This window comes from Pichia kudriavzevii, chromosome 5 (genome assembly GCF_003054445.1).
Source record: "Pichia kudriavzevii chromosome 5, complete sequence".
Classification (NCBI taxonomy): domain Eukaryota; kingdom Fungi; phylum Ascomycota; class Pichiomycetes; order Pichiales; family Pichiaceae; genus Pichia; species Pichia kudriavzevii.
Genome location: NC_042510.1, coordinates 992,369 through 1,010,644, shown reverse-complemented (window position 1 = coordinate 1,010,644; position 18,276 = coordinate 992,369). Strand labels below are relative to the sequence as shown.

General features: G+C 41.2%; 10 protein-coding genes across 10 annotated transcripts; 4 read left to right on the top strand and 6 right to left on the bottom strand.

The window, feature by feature from the left end:
• Positions 1-18: 18 nt before the first annotated feature.
• Positions 19-1,059, bottom strand: C5L36_0E04780 (uncharacterized protein; the record flags this gene model as incomplete). Its single annotated transcript, XM_029468041.1, has 1 exon — positions 19-1,059. One exon carries the CDS (start codon positions 1,057-1,059, stop codon positions 19-21), a length of 1,041 nt encoding a protein of 346 aa, XP_029323901.1.
• Positions 1,060-1,494: 435 nt separating this feature from the next.
• C5L36_0E04770 (uncharacterized protein) lies at positions 1,495-2,097 on the top strand (the record flags this gene model as incomplete). Its single annotated transcript, XM_029468040.1, has 1 exon — positions 1,495-2,097. The coding sequence occupies one exon, from the start codon at positions 1,495-1,497 to the stop codon at positions 2,095-2,097; it is 603 nt and encodes a 200-aa protein (XP_029323900.1).
• Positions 2,098-2,781: 684 nt separating this feature from the next.
• C5L36_0E04760 (uncharacterized protein) lies at positions 2,782-3,072 on the bottom strand (the record flags this gene model as incomplete). Its single annotated transcript, XM_029468039.1, has 1 exon — positions 2,782-3,072. One exon carries the CDS (start codon positions 3,070-3,072, stop codon positions 2,782-2,784), a length of 291 nt encoding a protein of 96 aa, XP_029323899.1.
• A 425-nt stretch (positions 3,073-3,497) lies between these two features.
• Positions 3,498-4,379, top strand: C5L36_0E04750 (uncharacterized protein; the record flags this gene model as incomplete). The annotated part of the gene is made up of 1 exon (XM_029468038.1): positions 3,498-4,379. The coding sequence occupies one exon, from the start codon at positions 3,498-3,500 to the stop codon at positions 4,377-4,379; it is 882 nt and encodes a 293-aa protein (XP_029323898.1).
• Positions 4,380-4,714: 335 nt separating this feature from the next.
• Positions 4,715-6,013, top strand: C5L36_0E04740 (uncharacterized protein; the record flags this gene model as incomplete). Its single annotated transcript, XM_029468037.1, has 1 exon — positions 4,715-6,013. One exon carries the CDS (start codon positions 4,715-4,717, stop codon positions 6,011-6,013), a length of 1,299 nt encoding a protein of 432 aa, XP_029323897.1.
• A 254-nt stretch (positions 6,014-6,267) lies between these two features.
• Positions 6,268-7,605, bottom strand: C5L36_0E04730 (uncharacterized protein; the record flags this gene model as incomplete). The annotated part of the gene is made up of 1 exon (XM_029468036.1): positions 6,268-7,605. One exon carries the CDS (start codon positions 7,603-7,605, stop codon positions 6,268-6,270), a length of 1,338 nt encoding a protein of 445 aa, XP_029323896.1.
• A 2,022-nt stretch (positions 7,606-9,627) lies between these two features.
• Positions 9,628-11,025, top strand: C5L36_0E04720 (uncharacterized protein; the record flags this gene model as incomplete). Its single annotated transcript, XM_029468035.1, has 1 exon — positions 9,628-11,025. The coding sequence occupies one exon, from the start codon at positions 9,628-9,630 to the stop codon at positions 11,023-11,025; it is 1,398 nt and encodes a 465-aa protein (XP_029323895.1).
• A 62-nt stretch (positions 11,026-11,087) lies between these two features.
• C5L36_0E04710 (uncharacterized protein) lies at positions 11,088-12,191 on the bottom strand (the record flags this gene model as incomplete). Its single annotated transcript, XM_029468034.1, has 1 exon — positions 11,088-12,191. One exon carries the CDS (start codon positions 12,189-12,191, stop codon positions 11,088-11,090), a length of 1,104 nt encoding a protein of 367 aa, XP_029323894.1.
• A 281-nt stretch (positions 12,192-12,472) lies between these two features.
• On the bottom strand, positions 12,473-14,167 carry C5L36_0E04700 (uncharacterized protein; the record flags this gene model as incomplete). The annotated part of the gene is made up of 1 exon (XM_029468033.1): positions 12,473-14,167. One exon carries the CDS (start codon positions 14,165-14,167, stop codon positions 12,473-12,475), a length of 1,695 nt encoding a protein of 564 aa, XP_029323893.1.
• A 1,320-nt stretch (positions 14,168-15,487) lies between these two features.
• Positions 15,488-18,054, bottom strand: C5L36_0E04690 (uncharacterized protein; the record flags this gene model as incomplete). Its single annotated transcript, XM_029468032.1, has 2 exons — positions 15,488-17,946; positions 18,030-18,054. 2 exons carry the CDS (start codon positions 18,052-18,054, stop codon positions 15,488-15,490), a joined length of 2,484 nt encoding a protein of 827 aa, XP_029323892.1.
• Between the last annotated feature and the right edge of the window lie 222 nt (positions 18,055-18,276).

Below are 18,276 nucleotides of genomic sequence, written 5' to 3'. Positions count from 1 at the left end.
TGATTATTAGGAACGGCACTACTCATCCCAATCAAAGTTCTCGTCATCATCATCATCGCCAGCAGTACCAGCATTCCCACTCTCACTTACAGAGCCTTGGGCTGCGTGTCCTGCGTGTCCTGCCTGCCCTTCCTTTGTGTTGGTGTTGTCGGTATCCGCTACTCCAGTTTCACGAACGTCACTCTTATCCTGAATAAGTTCTCTACGGCGTTGATCAGCATCAATGATGGCCTGCTTACGCCCAAAGTAGATCTGCCAAAACTTGGACTCAGTGAGGACCTTTTTGCTGGTGACCACGTCATTGAACGTCGCCATCAGATGAAGTGACTGGTTGCCACCGAGTTTCTCCCTTTCAGCTTCGTCTTCCTCAGTTAGTTTGTACTCAGCAAACTCGCCGTCCTTATCTGCCTGGATGTAGAAGGTGGCATCACTCTGAAGTTCATGCATTTGTGTCTCTGCTCTCGTTCCAGGCAAAATGCCACTTGGTAGTAGAAACAAGAGCTTACCGTCCTTTCCTTGGGAAGCAACAGAACCAACCTTTGCCGTCTTTTCCCCGTTGGTATCACCGGTACTAACTCGAGTATCATCACCGCCCCCTTCGCCTCCACCTACAAGACCCGATAACCACCCCCAACGAGACTCTTTAGCAACCTCTGTCTTGCTGGTATTGATGAAGGAACCGATGGATTTACCTATTTGTTGGGCATAATCCAAAGTCAGGTTCTCCAACTTCTCTAGATCCTCATCGATACTATCCAACACTTGGTTTGTACGTTCGCTTGCCTTTGAGAGAAGCTCTCCACTATTATCCAGTTTTGGAACTGGCACATTAACATGCACCTGACCAACAATACCTTGAAGTTTGGCCAAATTGGTAGCTGCAGACTGTTGTAGGGCAGCGTACGCCTTCTCGACACCATTTTCCAAAGATGCAACTAGTTGTTCTGTCTTTTCATTTTCGACATTTCCATTTGGGAAACCGGCACTGGTGGTGTTTTCTCCCTTGTTCTCCAGGTCTGCTACAACTGGAACTTGTGCATCAACCACTTCTGGATCCATGGTCAATGAAGATTCCGATTGATTGAGGGGCAAGGGATACAGCCAGCGTAATCCATCAGGTGGTGGTGGTGGTGGTGATGGTAGTCAATTCACACCACTCTATTTCTCCCCAAGAAAAAACAAGGGGGAGAAAAAAAAAAAATCATGAGGCATGAAAACTCCCAAAAATAAAGACCGAGAAGCATTTACTTTAGGAGACGGAGGATCGTCAACGAGTGTGTATCGATGCGTTCCTTTGATGCCGCCCTTTATCAACCGGTGAGTAGCTTGAGGGAAACCAGCTGGGATTTCAGCAGTTGTATGGAAGCAATTTACTTACAAAAGAGGTATAGGCACTCCAAAGAAGTATAGGAATCCAAAGAAATTTAGGAATCCAAAGAAGTATAGGAATCCAAAGAAGTTTAGGAACTCCAAAGAGGAAAGGTGACGCTAGAAATGGACGACAAGAACACGTTTATCCCACCTGCCAATTTCAACCGGGTCCAAACCACGCTCGTTAGGGGCGGACGTCCCAAGCGAAACAACATACCGTTTCTGAAGTTTCTTGGCATTGACACTATGGTTGCCCTAACGGAGAGGTCTCTCTTTGATGGAGATGGAGAGAATGGAGATGCGCTGAGAGAATACATCCGTGAAAATGGTGTCCGGTATGTGCATTTCCCCGTTGACACTAGTGTACGGGACAAGGGGAAGAACAGGGAGATTCCCATAACACATGGCCAGGTGATGGAGATCTTGGAGATTATTTTGAACAAGGAGTACGGGAATGTGTACATTTACTGTTACAATGGGGGGCAAATCACGAGTTTGGTTGTTGCGTGTCTTCGGAAGTTGCAGCTGTGGTCCACGGTGAGTATCTTTGACGAGTTTATCCATTATGGATCCAATGTGACGCACAATGACCGGACGTTTGTGCAAGACTTTGTTCCGCAGCTAGAGCTCTCTCGGGGGAAGTTAGTCGAGTGGATCTGGAGTGGGTTGAATGAGAACATCATTGTCCGTCATCCTGGGTTCAAGAATGTGCGGTTTATTGGGTGAGTACACACTGGGCCATAACTGGTGGTAAGTAGGTCTGTTTGAGGAAAGTGATGATGTTATTCCATCACACACAACCAATGTGCCATACAATACAATACAATACTATACTATACGATACAATATTATACTATACTATAATACAATACAATACTATACTCTAACGATACAATACAATACTTTACTCTAGCGATACAATATTATACTATACTATATGATACAATACAATACTATACTATAATACAATACAATACTATACTATACGATACAATATTACACTATACTATAATACAATACAATACTATACTCTAACGATACAATACAATACTTTACTCTAGCGATACAATATTATACTATACTATATGATACAATACAATACTATACTATAATACAATACAATACTATACTATACGATACAATATTACACTATACTACAATACTATAATACTATACTACAATACTATAATACTATACAATACTATACTATAGTATAATACTGTAACAATACTATACTATACTATAATACAATACAATACTATACTATATTGCATTATCATATACTTCGCTATAGTATACTCCAATAATACCAAGTAAATACAGTAATACACTACACTATACTACCGTACTACTTTCCACCATGGCTATCAAACTCGACAATTAGGATACACATGTACACAGAGTATACAATTACTCGAGAGGGGCCAGAATAGCCAGCGTTCTCGAACTGAGCAGCATCCGTTTGGACGGCACCGTCCCGGTGCCGTCTCTGTTCGGACCCACCTCCACCACGTCCTCAAGGACGAGATTGACGAGCTCGTCGAACCCAACTAGCGTCCCCTCAAAGACGTGTCGGTCTCTCAGGTACGCACGCAGGCGTTTGCCCACACACTCGTCAATAAGTTCTAGCGGGAGCGTCATGCACTCGGACGCCTCTTCTGAAGGCAGCTGTTGGTCGGCACGGTCATGGGAGTTTGTCATCGTTAGAGTGGTGTTGTATGATCAACACTTTCCTCTTAGACTTGTTCTGCCAAAATGTATATGTAGTGTTGACACCTTGTTAAATGTCAATTCTTCTCTAAACCGTCTCTTGTCTGTGTGAAACTTCCAATGCAGCGTCTTCCGAAAACGGCTTGTGCGGCGTCACGTGCGCGGCTGCCGAATTGGGTTAGAAAAAAAAAAAAGGGGGGGAGGAGGAGGAAAGAGGAAAAAGGGCAATTTTAGAGTATCCTCATTCTCTATGGTAATGTTGCCCCTTTTTTTTTTTAATTATCCCTCTTGGACAATTTCGTGCCACTGCATCCTTGACAAGGTGTATGTACACAATACAATACAATACAATACAATACAGTACAACACAACACAATACAACACAATACAACACTTGTGTACACTGAGCGATTCCAATGTCCCGTCCGCAACATACATACATCCGTCCGCTCAATTTGAGAGACCTCCCGCAGGTGGTGCTTCTAGAGAGGCTCTGTTTCCCGCCGCCAGAACAGGCGTCCCCTCTAAAGCTCGAGTATAGGCTCACTGTATGTCCAGAACTATGCAGCGGGTTGTTTGTACGGGAGTTTGACGACTCTAAGCTCAAGGGGAGTGAGCTCCCCTTGAGGAGCACTGTCAAGAGAGAGACGCTAATTGGTGCTGTTATTGGAACAAAGACAAATTCGCCCCTGGTCACCGACGCCTCTATGGGAGTTGGTGAAGGTTTCCATAGTGTTATGTGCGAGAATGGCCAGTTGAAGGAGGCGTATCTGACCCGTGAATTAAGAGAGTTGATGGAGAAGCAGAGAGATGAGTCTTTACAGAGCGACACCACTAGCAATGTCAATGCCAATGCTAATGTCAATGCCAATGCTAATGTCAATGCCAATGCTAATGCTAATGCTAATGCTAATGACAATGACAATGCCACTATTGGCCACGACGACTCGGGATCTACAATTGCCATTCATGGAGTCATTGTTCACCCGGAGTTTAGGGGCCGCCGACTAGGCTCATTGATGGTGAAGGACTACATTCAGAAGATGGCCCAGCAGGACGTTGCCGAGACGGTATGTCTCCTCTGCAAGGAGAGCCTGGTGCCCTTCTATGCCGGACTGGGCTTTACAGACAAGGGGGAGAGCCAATGTCGGTTTGCTGGTGTTGTTTGGCATGACATGGTATTGAAGCTCGAGCATCCTGACGACGACGACAACGACAACAACGACAACAACGACGACGGCAGCGGTGAAAGCAGCAACAACAGCACTGTTGACTATAACAATGTCCGTAACTTGTAATGTCTCTCTGTTTGACTGGCTCGAGTAAATTTGTTTCCTCATGTAGCAACACCATGTTAATAATATTTTAATACTTTTTTTTTTTTGCTACAACTGAATGGTTTCTTAGTTTCGTATACGCGATTTTTCTCGCTTTTTCACTTTTGCAAGGCCTCTTTTTATTTTTTCAAATGGATAATACTGAAACGAATCTGGCATTTACTGAAGGAATGTTATGTGTAAATTTACAAGTTTAGAATGGTCCTCTTAGAAGTTAGCAAATTGTACTTATTGTTGTTGTTTTGATAGGTTTGTTTTAATAGGTTGTTTGTTCCACCAATAACGATCCAATAGCAATGACCAACGCAATGCCATCGGGAAGGGTACAGAACCTCTCCCCCGACCAAGAACTGGTCCTCAAGGAATTCTGGATGTACATTCTACATTTCTCAGGGTACAAGGTGACCCCACACGGTCCGCTATCGAGGTCCAACTCAGTGAAGGCTGTCCCCGTTGAGAAACATGCCCACAAGAGCGGTGGCGGCAGCAGTAGCAGTGGGGGCGGGTTGTTTGGCCGGTTCAAGAGAAATTCCAAGAAGGAGGAGGAGCATCTTGCCAAGACGTTATCAAACCAGGCTGCCATTGATCCGAGTGTGAAGCATTCCACCGACGTCAGGGTCCATGAGGCGTTGGCCAGTTTGGATCCAAAGAAGGTATTGGACGCCTTTTGGCTTGCAATCAGACAGGACTATCCAGACAATCTGATTCTTCGATTCATTAGGGCTCGAAAATGGGACGTTGATCATTCCCTGTTGATGTTTGCCAATTCCATCGAATGGAGAATGAAGGAGAGCCATGTCGATAGCCTCTTGCATGGGGGTGAGTTGGAATGCCAAAGGAAAGGTCTGGATGGTGTCATCTCTCAATTCAAGTCAGGTAAATGTCTCATTCACGGTAAAGATCGTAGAGGTAGACCACTAGTTATTGTGCGTCCAAGGTTCCACCATAAGGCAGATCAAACACCTGAAGAGATTGAAAAATTTACTCTTTTGATGATTGAATATTCGAGGTTGACACTTCATGAACCTGTAGATTCTTGTACTGTTATATTCGACCTTCAAGGCTTCACCATGGCCAACATGGACTATGATCCAGTGAAGTTTATGATTAAAGCCTTCGAGGCCCACTATCCAGAATCATTGGGTGTGTTATTGATCCATCGTGCACCATGGATCTTCAATGGGATCTGGAAAATTGTGAAAAATTGGTTGGATCCAGTGGTTGCATCCAAAATCAACTTTACAAAGAATATATCCGATTTGGAGAAATTCATTGAGAAGGACCAATTGATGAAATTTTTAGACGGTGATGACGACTACGAATATGAATATCTACAACCAAACGAAAAGGACAATGGTCTGGCCATTACCGACAAGGAAATCACAGAGAAACTATTCCTCGAGAGATCAAAATTACAAGAAGAATTCATCTCAAAGACAATTGCCTGGATTGAAACCCCGGATAACGAAACCTCCAAGAGCCTCTTACAAGAGAGACTCGAAATACAAAGAAAGTTAACTGACAACTACCATTCCTATGATGGCGCCGTTAGAAATAGGAGTATCTACGATAGACTATCCGTTATTAAACTCTGATTTTTTTTATAAACTTAAACTTGATTTTAGATACATTTACATACACGTTAAGTCATTATTTGATGAATTTTTCTCTCATTTCCTCTCCGTTTCTTTCATTTCTTTCACACTTTCCTCTTGCCCGTCTCCAAAGAAGTAATAGGAAATATAAAATAAAAAGGCATCAAACAACCAAAGAGATTAGAAATAGATGGAAGCGGATACGAAAAAGCAAACTAAACGCAAAAAGGGAAACATGAAAAACAAGCCATAAATTAGTTTCTCCTCACCCTCTTACTTGCCTCAGCTTCACCCTTCTCTTGTACTGACAGGATTCTCTTACCCCAGCTGCCAGCTGCAGTATTACCTGTCTCGTCTCTACATTGCTTCAAAAACGGCAAGAGTGCAGTGCCCCCAGTACCTCTAAGAACTTTGTCCTTGCCACCTTTCGCCAAGCCAGCACGTAGTGTGCTCTTTTGAACACTAGCCGATCCCAAGTCAGATTCTTTGCGTGCCTGAATAACGATATATCGAGTAACCAGTCTGATATGTTTATCTCTGAAGGCCTTCAACATTGCAACACAGGCATCATACGCTAACACCAGCTCATCGTTCTTGGATGCATTCTTCATAACGTAATCACGAATAACATTCACCTTGCTTAGATGTTCCAAAAAATCAGCATGTGGTCCGGGCATGTACTTCCTCATCTCTGACATAAACGGATTGCCCCCTTCCTTATTACTTTCACCAGTAGCATGATGTTCAACATTCAAGAATAAGTCAAGCATTTGAATAGATGACGATTGTGCATTCGATCCACCACAGTAGGTCCTTGGTTTGTCCTCTCTGCCGTAATATACACCATCTTCTAAGCCAACACCCTTCATGTTTTTCCAACCTGCCAAGTATGGCCTCAATCTAAAATAGAAAACATGCGGATCACACATCTCCTCCATCTTCATAAACAAGCTACCCAAGTAATCTATTTTCTCGGCTAGAGCTTCTAAACATTCAATCACTTTCTCCGGTTGATCATTTCTTGCACCCCTAATGGCGTCAAGTCCAATTCTTATGCATGGTGCTACTTTATATTCAAAATAGACACTAACTAGATAAAACCACGATTCGTCAATTGATCCGGTGAATGTAGTTATGGTTTTCAAATTGTCCAAAAACCCTTCGTCATTAGCATAATGTTCAACGGGAAAGAGCTCTTGCCAGTTCCATAGACATAGGCCTGCATATGTCGCAATAGGAGGGATCCTCAAATGCTCAGATACCTTGATCCACGGTTCTGCAATCTGAATTGGCAATTTGTTAATGGGCTCATCCACCCCCCATATATATGCATGTCCTAGATATCCTAGAATAGAGTATGCCCTTCTATATTCTCTTTCATTCTCTAACTTGCTCACATCAAGTATGTCAAATTTATCAATAACCTCTCTGATTCTCTTCGTCAACAAGAGTGCAGGCAATACGGCAGCAGTATTCTCCCAGGAATCAAAGTAACTTGGAAGTCTTGTGAGTGGAACCTCCTCAGGTAAGAACCCCGTCTTCTCGGATATGCCGTACGTCTTTAGTTCAGGCAGTGGGTATGTGTAGGACATTTGCTGAAGTTCTGTCTGTTCTGTATAATATACACACCAGGGCCTCAAGAGGAAGTAAACAGAAACAAGAGAAAATAGGGTGCTATTTCTGTAGATACGTATCGTAATGATGGTGTTGTTCCACTGGAGACATCACTTTATGGTATGATTGCAAATGACTTCTCTTTTTTTTTTTCACGGAATCTCAAATCCCGAAACGCGGAAAACAATTTGAGTATTATATCTCTCTCTACATGGGAAGCATAGAACGCCTCAATTGCTACAACCTGATCGTCAACATTCACTGTTGCTCACACTCTGGCACTCACTTAACGGGTATATTGTGCTATATCTGATTCCATAAAGTTCGGCATAGTTCCACGTGGTTGCTTTTTTTTCCCTTCCCAATCCAATGTACCGCCATTGATTTCTGCTGAGGGTCTGTAACCTTATATAAGTTTCAATCGACTTGTGTTATCAAATTCTGGTACAATTGTACAGTTGAGCCACTCGGACAGCTTTTCTCGTCTGATTCTATAAATATAATTGAAATGCTTGTGTTGTAAATGAGTGGAGAATCTGGTTGTCTTTAGAAAAAGGAGAAAAACTTCGTACTTACAGGTGTGAATTCTAACCTGACTACATTTCATATGTTCACTGTAAATTCTGATTTGGGATTTTTTGTTTGCTATCCAGATGTAGCTGTGCATGTTTGACTTTCAGACAAGAGTATTTTACCTTTTAATGCCTATTGATTCAAATACCGTTGGGAAGACTACAGGCCCGAAACGCTGAAGCAAGAAAAGCTTTGAGTTTATTTCCAATCCATGAAGTTATTGCTGAGAATAAATAAGCGTAAGAGCTTATTCACCTTGTACTCATGCACCAAAAACGTTGTTCACATAAGATCTATCCTACCCATTTCATTACTTACACTCTGCATATGTAGCCACACCATGTGTCGCCTTCTCTAAAACGCCTTCACAGATCAGCTCTATTGTCTATATCATTGAACCTAACTGCCACTTCTGTGGAAAGCGCACTTCACCTCGGAGCAATAATAGAAAAATAGCCAAGCTCTTCCTTGTTGATGATTTTTCTGATAATGAACCTTATATTGGATTCAAACCACGATAAAATAATCTCTACTTTTGAACCTTTGCTTATTTTTAAAACCTCTCATTAGGATGACCTTTTAACCCGCTTCCATATAATGTATCATAGTCTCAATTCTATCTTACAATGATTCTCACATATTCATGTGGTAGTATAGGTAAACGCCGATGGATTCTTCTAAAGTAAACCGTGTTTTATTTTCTAACGAAACTTTAGCAACTTCATCAACAGCTTAAATGTTGAATGCTTAAGTCCTTTAATTCGTTCCACTGCTGACTGTGATGCTATCTCGTGTCGTCTTTTTGTCCCTGACAGAAGGATTTTTTTTTGTGGTAAGATGGAAATGTGAAATAAGGGGGGGATGAATATCTATAATGTATCTGAGCCTTGATCAAACAACCCAAATACAGTGCTACTTTACATCAATCGTACCAGAGATATGTGAGCAACGTGGCTGTCTAATTAACATAAGTCCATCACATCGTCCTTTCATTGCCATCATGGAATACAAGTACTTCTCCCCTATGGTAGTGTCAATTTCCTCAAAGTTGGGAGTGGTAGTACTTGTATTGGCATCATTTATTCCAAAACTTGTTCCCTCTTTTTATTTTATCATATTGAAACTTTCTTTGTACAAGTTCAACAGTTGTATTAGAGTAGTAAATACCTACTCGACACAGCCCATCAAACTCGTATTGGACTTTTAGTTGGCTGGGGAAAAAACTGGATTTACAGCAGAAACGTTCACAAATTTGAATTAACCCCCTATCTTACTTTTGATCTCTTTCTGACATGTTTTTTTTTGTTTTTTCCAATTTTTTGGAACTCCTTGTCTTGCAAAACACTAAAATTCTTCCACCATTTAAGAGACAAAACTACAGAAACAACGCCAAAAGGACCTAGTTGCAGTTACATTTGACCCAACTGATGACTTCTGACACCGAACAAACATTGGATACGCTAGATGCAGCTAGTTTAGTCCCGCCGGAGCGTGCGAAAACCCCTCTTTTCAAAGCAAAGCAAATAACACCTGGATCGAAGGTTTTCGTGCTCAAGGATGATACCTACAGATTGGCAGACATTTTAGCGTTTCAGTTGAAGAAGGGCAAACCTAAATATTACGTGCATTATGTCGAGTTCAACAAAAGGTTGGATGAATGGATCGGTGAGGAAGTTATCGACTTTCATAGACCGTTACTTTTACCCAAGGAACCGTCACAAAAGAAGGACACAAAGAAACAAAAAAAGAGGAGTTCATCATCCAATCAGAAAGAAAAAAGTGGGACTCCAGATGTTGACAAGAAATTGAGTGTTCAGTCTGAGAATAAGTTAGAAGATGATGAAATGGATCTAGACAACTTAAATGTCCAAGGTTTGGTCAAAGAAGGCGAAGAGTTAACACGTGAAGAGGAGATTAAGAAATTGAGAACAAGTGGCTCGATGACACAGAATAACGTGCATGCATTGGCTAAAATCAGAAACTTTACCAAAGTCATCATAGGAAATCACGAAGTTGAGCCATGGTATTTTTCTCCATACCCACAAGAGTTCACAGAGGAGGAGCAGTTATACATATGTGACTTTTCGTTAAACTACTTTGCGTCAAAGAAGCAATTTGAAAGGTTCAGATCAAAGTGTACATTACAACATCCACCGGGTAATGAAATATATCGTGATGACTATGTTTCATTTTTTGAAATTGATGGACGAAATCAGAGAACGTGGTGTAGAAACCTTTGTTTACTATCGAAATTATTTTTGGACCATAAGACTTTGTATTATGATGTCGACCCATTTCTGTTTTATTGTATGACAAGAAGAGATGAATATGGCCACCATCTGGTTGGCTATTTCTCCAAAGAAAAAGAATCTGCTGATGGTTACAATGTTGCTTGTATCTTAACATTACCACAATATCAAAGACACGGTTATGGTAAATTACTCATACAATTTTCCTATGAGTTATCCAAAAAGGAAGGGAAAGTGGGATCCCCAGAGAAACCCTTATCCGACTTGGGTTTACTATCTTATCGTGCATTTTGGGCAGAAACAATTGCTGCATTACTAATAGATCAAAAACCATCCGAAATATCAGTTGAAGAAATATCACAGCAAACTGCAATGACAACCACGGATATCTTACATACACTACAAACTATGAACATGCTTCGATATTATAAAGGACAGCACATTATTTGTATAACTGATCAAGTGCAACAAGCTCATGAGAAGCTAAAAAAGAAAAAGAAACACAAATTAGATCCGAAGAAATTACAATGGAAACCACCTGTTTTCAGTGCTGCGCAATTAAGGTTCGGTTGGTGATTTATGTAAATATGTATTTGTAATGATAAGGATGATAAACATTGTAACAATGTCTCGCTGTTTTAATCAAACGGTATTTTATGCTTATTCTGTTGGGCCGCCTTGGCTGCAATCGCACTAGGAACTTTTATTCCACAACAATCGCCCCATGTGGAGATTAGAGGATTGTCTAGACTGTGGCAATGACCATGATGATTGTGATCGTGGTCATGAGTATGGGTATCATCAGCTTCACCGTTTTCCTTCAATTCAGGACAAGGTAGTATGGTAGTGAAGATAAAATGTTGAACAACGGCCAACTTCCCCAAAACTTCTGCTTTGTACATCTTGAACATACCTTCTTCGATTTTTTTCCATGCTTTAACGCCACTGATATCATCCAACATTGGCGACGTCCACCTTAGAGACTGTGCGCCTGTTTTAACCTTGTTTATAAAATCTACGCAACCAAAATAAAAGTATTTGTCCTTAAACTCCTCAACGTAGTCTTCGTTATGGATACTTAAAGGTCTCGGTCTGTTCATCGGAGACAATTGAGCAGCACCAAATAGGAATGGCAAAAAATGATAATCATCCAAACCCCAAACCCCATGGGATCCTGCTGGTTCTAACCAGTATAACAATTGTAAACGGCGCATTATTTTCAAATATTTAGCAAATATAATCAAGACAACAGATTTATCAAGTTCATGGGATTCGGGGAAGTACTTCAATTTATCAAGACCTAATAAAAAGCAAAGAAAATTCAACTCATGACCTGAACCATAATCTATTCTTTGCCTATCACCAAAAGAATTGTTCAGATAGGCACTTAAGTCTGTAGTGTGCTGTTCAGAGAAATTGAAGGGTAATTTGGATATCAGTTCAACTGACGTGTTATGTAAATCGTCATAAAAATCATGAAACTCGATTTTACCAAACCTGCTATTGCTTTCCTGTTTGACAGGGTGAGAATCTATTATCGAGTCAATACTATCTAGTAGAGAGACGAGTGATTGGATTTCCTTTGGTTTTGGTAATGTAGGATCTGTCAATTCAAGTCCATGGACTGAGAGGGCTAGTCTTTCCACGTATGTGTAAACGTCATTATATGTTTGCGAGCTTTGAAATGCCTCTAGATCTTCTATAGAGCGGAGTCTGCTTTTGGGTTCAATGATATCTGACATTGTAGATTGCTTTTCAATGGAAAAGTACTATCCTGGTGCCATCTGTTGGTTTCTCAAAAGAAGTGAAGTCTTGATGTTTTTTTGACTCTCACTGCGGATTTTACTACAAAGCGAAATGGGGCTCGTCAACTACTTATTTTTTTCCCCACCTGTATTTAAAAGAAGAATTAAATTGTATTAAAGTTAGAATAAAATAACCGTAGACAGTTACACAAATGTTAATCAAGTCCAAGAGGGTCCAAAGAAGCTTTGTTTGAATAGTTTACAAATTTAAAGTTTAATCAAGCAGCAGAAAAATTTTCTAGGTTTTTTGGGAGAGGTTGAACATGAACATCATTGATACTCTCATGTTCACTAATGATTTCATCCTCTGGTGACAAGTTAGACTTTGGACCGTGATACACTTTGTATCTGTAAACAAAAAAGTAAATCATTGATAAAATCCAGACACCAAAAGTAATCACTACAGTATAGTTCATGCTTGTTTTGTCAACAACTTTTGTACTTGGAATCATTGCAACCACAAAGACAAACAGCCCCCAGGAAACTGTGATCCAACCGTTCAAAACAGACAACGTTGGACCCAAGTAGAAAGGACCTGGTTTAAATCTCGACTTACCAAAAGTCAATCTTAAAAAGACAGGGACACACCAAGCGGTATAATTACCTGAGATAGTCAAGGAGAAGAGGGCACTGGCAGCGGTACTACCTGCAAGACACAAGCATCCTAGGGCAATGGAGACGCAAGCAGCAAAGATGACAGCTCTGAACGGAACTTTATAGGTTGGGTGGACAACCTTGATGTATGAAGAGAATGGCAAGCCATCATCTCTAGCAAATGCCCAGATTTGTCTAGATAGAGCAGTTAAAATGGATGCACCCATTAGCCACTGGCAGAAGGAAATTAATGACATAAATGCGACAGCCCATCTCTTACCCATTGAGTCTGAAATTAGTTGAGCTAATGGGAATCCACTATCGGTGTTAATGACAGCCAACAAATCTTTACTAACACAGGCGTTGATAACAATAATAATGAAGAATCCCAACATTGAACAAAAGGAAATTGAAGAGATAATACCGATTGGAACACCATGAGAGGCATTCTTAGCCTCTTCGGACATATGAACACACGAATCAAATGCACCAATAGTCCAAATAGCAGGGAATAACGATAGGACAAACTGGAAACCTATTGGCCAATCGCTGAAATTCTCCACTTTACCAAACATGAATTTACCATCATTGAATCCACCATTATTTACCTTTTGGCCAATTGGAACTGCAATAAAGAACAACAGAATCAAGCCGGTATTACAAATAGCAGAAGTTGATTGAAGCCAAGCAATGTGTTTAGAGGACAAACAAGTGGCAAATGCTTGTGTGATGACGCAACCAACAAAGACACCATAGATTTTCCCCCTATTAATTTCAAAGCCTTCATGTGAGAGATAAACAGCTGCAATGATTTCTTCTGCGTTACCGTAACAAATGGACACCAAACCCGCACATAAAGCCAATGCATTACAAAAGCCAATAAAGTAAGAAGATATGACTCTATATCTCTCTGGAGAATAATAGTAAGTCCAATAGTAGAGACCACCCGATGTTGGAATCGACGAGGCCAGCTCTGCCATTGATAAACCAACAGAGACAATCATGACACACGAACTAAACCACCCCCAAAGGAAACCTGCTGGTCCGGCGCTTAGACCAAGGCCCGTAAGGGAGGCAATGGATGGTAGTAGTCCCATGATGGAGTATGCAATACCGAAAACCTGGAACGTGGAGAAGGTTCTCTTTAGTTCCTGTTTATAACCAATTTCTGCCAATAAGTCCACATCACCAGCAGTATGAGTGGCATCGATATTTCTTAGAGAGTTTTCCTGTGATTTGATATCGTCGAATCTAGAAGACATGCTCCTTAGAGGATGTGGTCTATGCGACGTTGTGTGTGCGAATTCCTCAAATCCCATAGTTGCTGACGATGACTAACAGATGTACAATATACAGAGAGACAAGGACAGGGTGGATAGGGAGAAGAAACAGTGGCCAGAAGAGAACAAAGTAAAGATACGCAGAGAAGGAAAAGGGGTGAGGGAGGGAGGATCAAAGAGCAGATACTAGGTCTTATATATGGATCCGGTAAGTAGTTACACCAACGATGTCTTATTGTGAAAATGTTTGAAAGTGTGTACACAGGCACGATCCCCGCCTTTGATAGAACTCTGATAAAGACAATGGAGTGTGTCTCTGATAGTGAAAAAAAAAAAAGCAACTACCTCTAAGAGTGTCCTATCAATAAACAGCGAGCGGGATGCTGCAAATGGCAAGTGTTTCCTATCTAGCAGCTGTGCTTTTGCCACGTTGTAACATACACATACTCAGCATTAGGCGGTTCTCCGGGTTACCGGGTAGATGACCCGTTGGAACCTACTAGATAGAAAAGATACTATTGGCAATGCCAACCTGTATAGTATGTGTTTGCGTGCAGTATTTGTTTGAATGCAGACAATGTGGAGACACACACTTGCCCAACCTCCTCCAAGAGGTACATTGTAGAAACATACACCTACCCGCTAAGGCACTGGCAAACAAAAGGTGAGGAAAAAAACACCTCTTAGTTGCACCCGCTAAGAGATATTGCTAGATGGTGCAAGAGGACACAGGGGGCTCGGCAGCCTATGGTTTGTGTCCGATTCCGTTTTCTGTCACACTCTTAGCGCGCAATTCGAGGGGTCTGTCAAGACGTCAAAAGAGGCCAGAGAAGGGTGCGGCATCGCGTGCCGGCGGTGAGTGGACGCAGAATGTCCGACGCCGGAGAGGGACGGGGAGGTGAGGACATGGGAGGGGGAGGGGGAGGGGAGAGAGACGTGTTGTATAAGGGAGGGATAAGTGTAGCTCCAGGTAGGAGATGCTCGAGAAGTATGTTAAAATAGTCGTATCTAATGGGCACACGGTGAACAAGGGAGGGGGGCTAGAAGGAGGTGTCCACCATAGTCCTACTGTTTACCGCTAAGAAGCCAACAAACGCCGCACGGCCGGCAATGTGCGGCATTCCTGGTTTGGGGGTGTGTGCGGCATTTCCGCCATTAAAAAGGCGGGCGTGGTGTGTATGTGATACTTACTTGTATGTGTTTGCATCTGTATATGTGTGTATATAATATGTGTTTGCATCTGTATATGTGTTTGCATCTGTATATGTGTTTGTATATAATATGTATATCTGTATAGGCATTTGTATTTGTATTTGTATTTGTATTTGTATCTGCACACTTGACGAGCAGAGGAACCACCTAGGCTGCGTCTTCGGCCAAGATGCTCGAAAAGGAGTAAGGTTCAAATGGCGTACCTTCTCCTTCAAAGAATTTGGACATGGACTCGACCCAATGTAATCTCAAGGCATGTAACATCGCAGACGTACCTTCCATAACAACCAAAATACAAACAGTTAACACAAACCACATGCCAAACATGAAAAAGATAAAGATGGAGCCGCCAAACCCGGTTATTTTGAAACTGCCACCAATGGTCATGGACCATAAAACAGACGACAACTGCGCATGTGCTAGCGATAACGCCCACAAACGTAAATAGGACGCCGTATGGGAGACACAGTTCAAGCAGAACTCAATGGTATGGATGACCTGGTGAATCATGACATCACCAAAGGTATGTTCCTCATGCTCCTCGTCTTCTGTAATGTCAACATTAGATAATAGGTTGTTTTCATCACTTGTATTTTCCTCGTCAATCTCAGTGTTGGACAGAGAAATGTACCTCTTCTTCGACTCTTGATGCTTGAACCATAATGGTTTGATCAATAACAAACATGGAACACAAACCAAGGCTGCTAGAAGTAGAAACACTTGCACGGTTGCTTGTCCTGGATACAACTCATCGTCAACTTTACCTGGCGACAAGAACATATTGATCAACATGTTTAACAAGCTTGGAGCCGGTTTTTCAATTGCAACCCAGTCAATACACCATTTGTAAACAATACAGATGGTCAAATAGCCGAAAATGCCATGCATGAAAATAAACCCTGGAATGAAATTACCAACAATGTCAATGAGCGATTTGAAATGAAGTGCATTAACAAGTGAGAAAACATACGAATACGACATGTGAATGAACCCAAGCAAAATGGATAGCTTCATCTTATACGAATTCGAAAACAATAGTGCATTCTCAGCACCATGCCATGCAGGATCAAGACCAGCAATATAGGTGCCCACCTGGTGCGCCTCAATCAATTCACCTTCTTTCCATTTAGATGGCCATGCCCAACCCGATTTGAAGAGAGTCATTGAAATCGAAAAAATATCGTTATAGAGGAACCCAGTGTACATTGAGAAAAACCCCATCATTAACAAAATATAGCGTCCGCTGTATGCCATATCAAAGATTTCATCTCTCTTCATTCTGCTGATTGTCTTTTCGTTCAAAACTAAAACTAAAGCAGACAAAAACATAATGAACCCATGGCCCATATCACCAAACATAACAGCAAACAAAAATGGGAACGTTGCCGATGTTGGTAGAGCAGCATTGACTTCACGGTAGGTAGCAATACCATAGGAGTCACACATTGCTTGGTAGGCTTCTGTGAACTTGTTGGTTCTGTGGTAAGTTGGTGGTGTCTTCGTTGTAGCTACTACGTTCATAACAATCGGGAAAACAGATTCTGCATCACCAGAAAATCTGGTTGAACAATCCTCGAGAGTCTCTTGTACGACGGCAACTTCATCCGATGGAACCCAACCTTCGGAAATCAAACATTTTCTACCCAAGTCATAGTGGCATTTATTCATAGTTGTGTAAACAGACTTCTCCAACTTAATGCATTTGACCCAGTTATCAATCTCACTTGATAAAACTCTTAATTCAGTGAGTAAAGTTAAATTTGTAGTTTCCAAAACATTGGTGATATCGGTCAATTTATCATTGGTTTGCTTCTGTTGGTTCAATCTGAGTTTTGAGTCAACATTGACAGAATATAAATCAGCATCCAAAGATTCACAAATTTTGCGAATTCTCGATAGTATCAATTCACCATGAGAGAAAATAATAAAAGAGTTCTTGTCAACAAACTCCTTGGCCTTGGAATCATACATTTTAGATTCAATTTCAGTAGTTTTAAAAAGTAAGTTACCTCTCAAAACTCTCCATAGAATCTTCTCCAAGATAGGAACTTTTTCTCTAGGAATAACACCGGTTATAAAGTTCGATTCAACCTCTGCAAACACCCCACCTTCCAGTGTCTCGCCGCTCATTTGTGGTGAGTAAGGAGCCTCGCTTAAGTCAATTAGATTTCTGGTATCTTCAGAATTGAAATACTCTTCAGCGGCAAATAAAACCTGTTGATGTTGCTTCAAGTCAGCTTGTTTCTTCATAAGATCGTCTGCAGAATCGGATAGTTCAGAAACCCTTTTTTCAAATAGCTCAGCTGAAGAACAAATTTCCTCCAGTTGTGCTGTAGATAGGGGATTCTTAATGTTTGCCTCGTAATCAACAGCCAAATTCTCAATTGGATTAATGCCATGTTCCTCCATTACTTTGATCAAGTATCTGTATTGTCTTTCAACGTTATCCAATTTCCTGATTTCATCAACAAATAAACGTTGGAACTGGTTGACATTCTTATTTAAATCACGAAATTCAACTTTACCTAACTTTCCCAAAGAATAAATGGATTCCCGGGAGATTTCAGTAGGAATATAGAGTTGGACCATTGACATTTCCGCAGAGCCTGCAATCAAATGGTGGGGAGGTTAGTATCACATTCGGCTGTCAAAATCAAGATTGCTTCAACAAGGACAGTAGAATACTTACGGAAAATAGCTTCATTCTCGGGCATTGTTACTTCTATTCTAATCCTCCAATGCGTTTGCTAGAACAATAATTCTTCAGAAAAAACAGAGAGAATCAGATAGAGAGGAATTGAGTTATGTGTATCCAAGAGATATCGAATATCCGGGTATTACTCTTTCAATCAGAAAATGTATCAGGTCCCAATAGTAAAGCATCTCAATTAGAAAGCAGCCAAATCTACAGGAAAATCAAAATCAGAAAAAAAAAA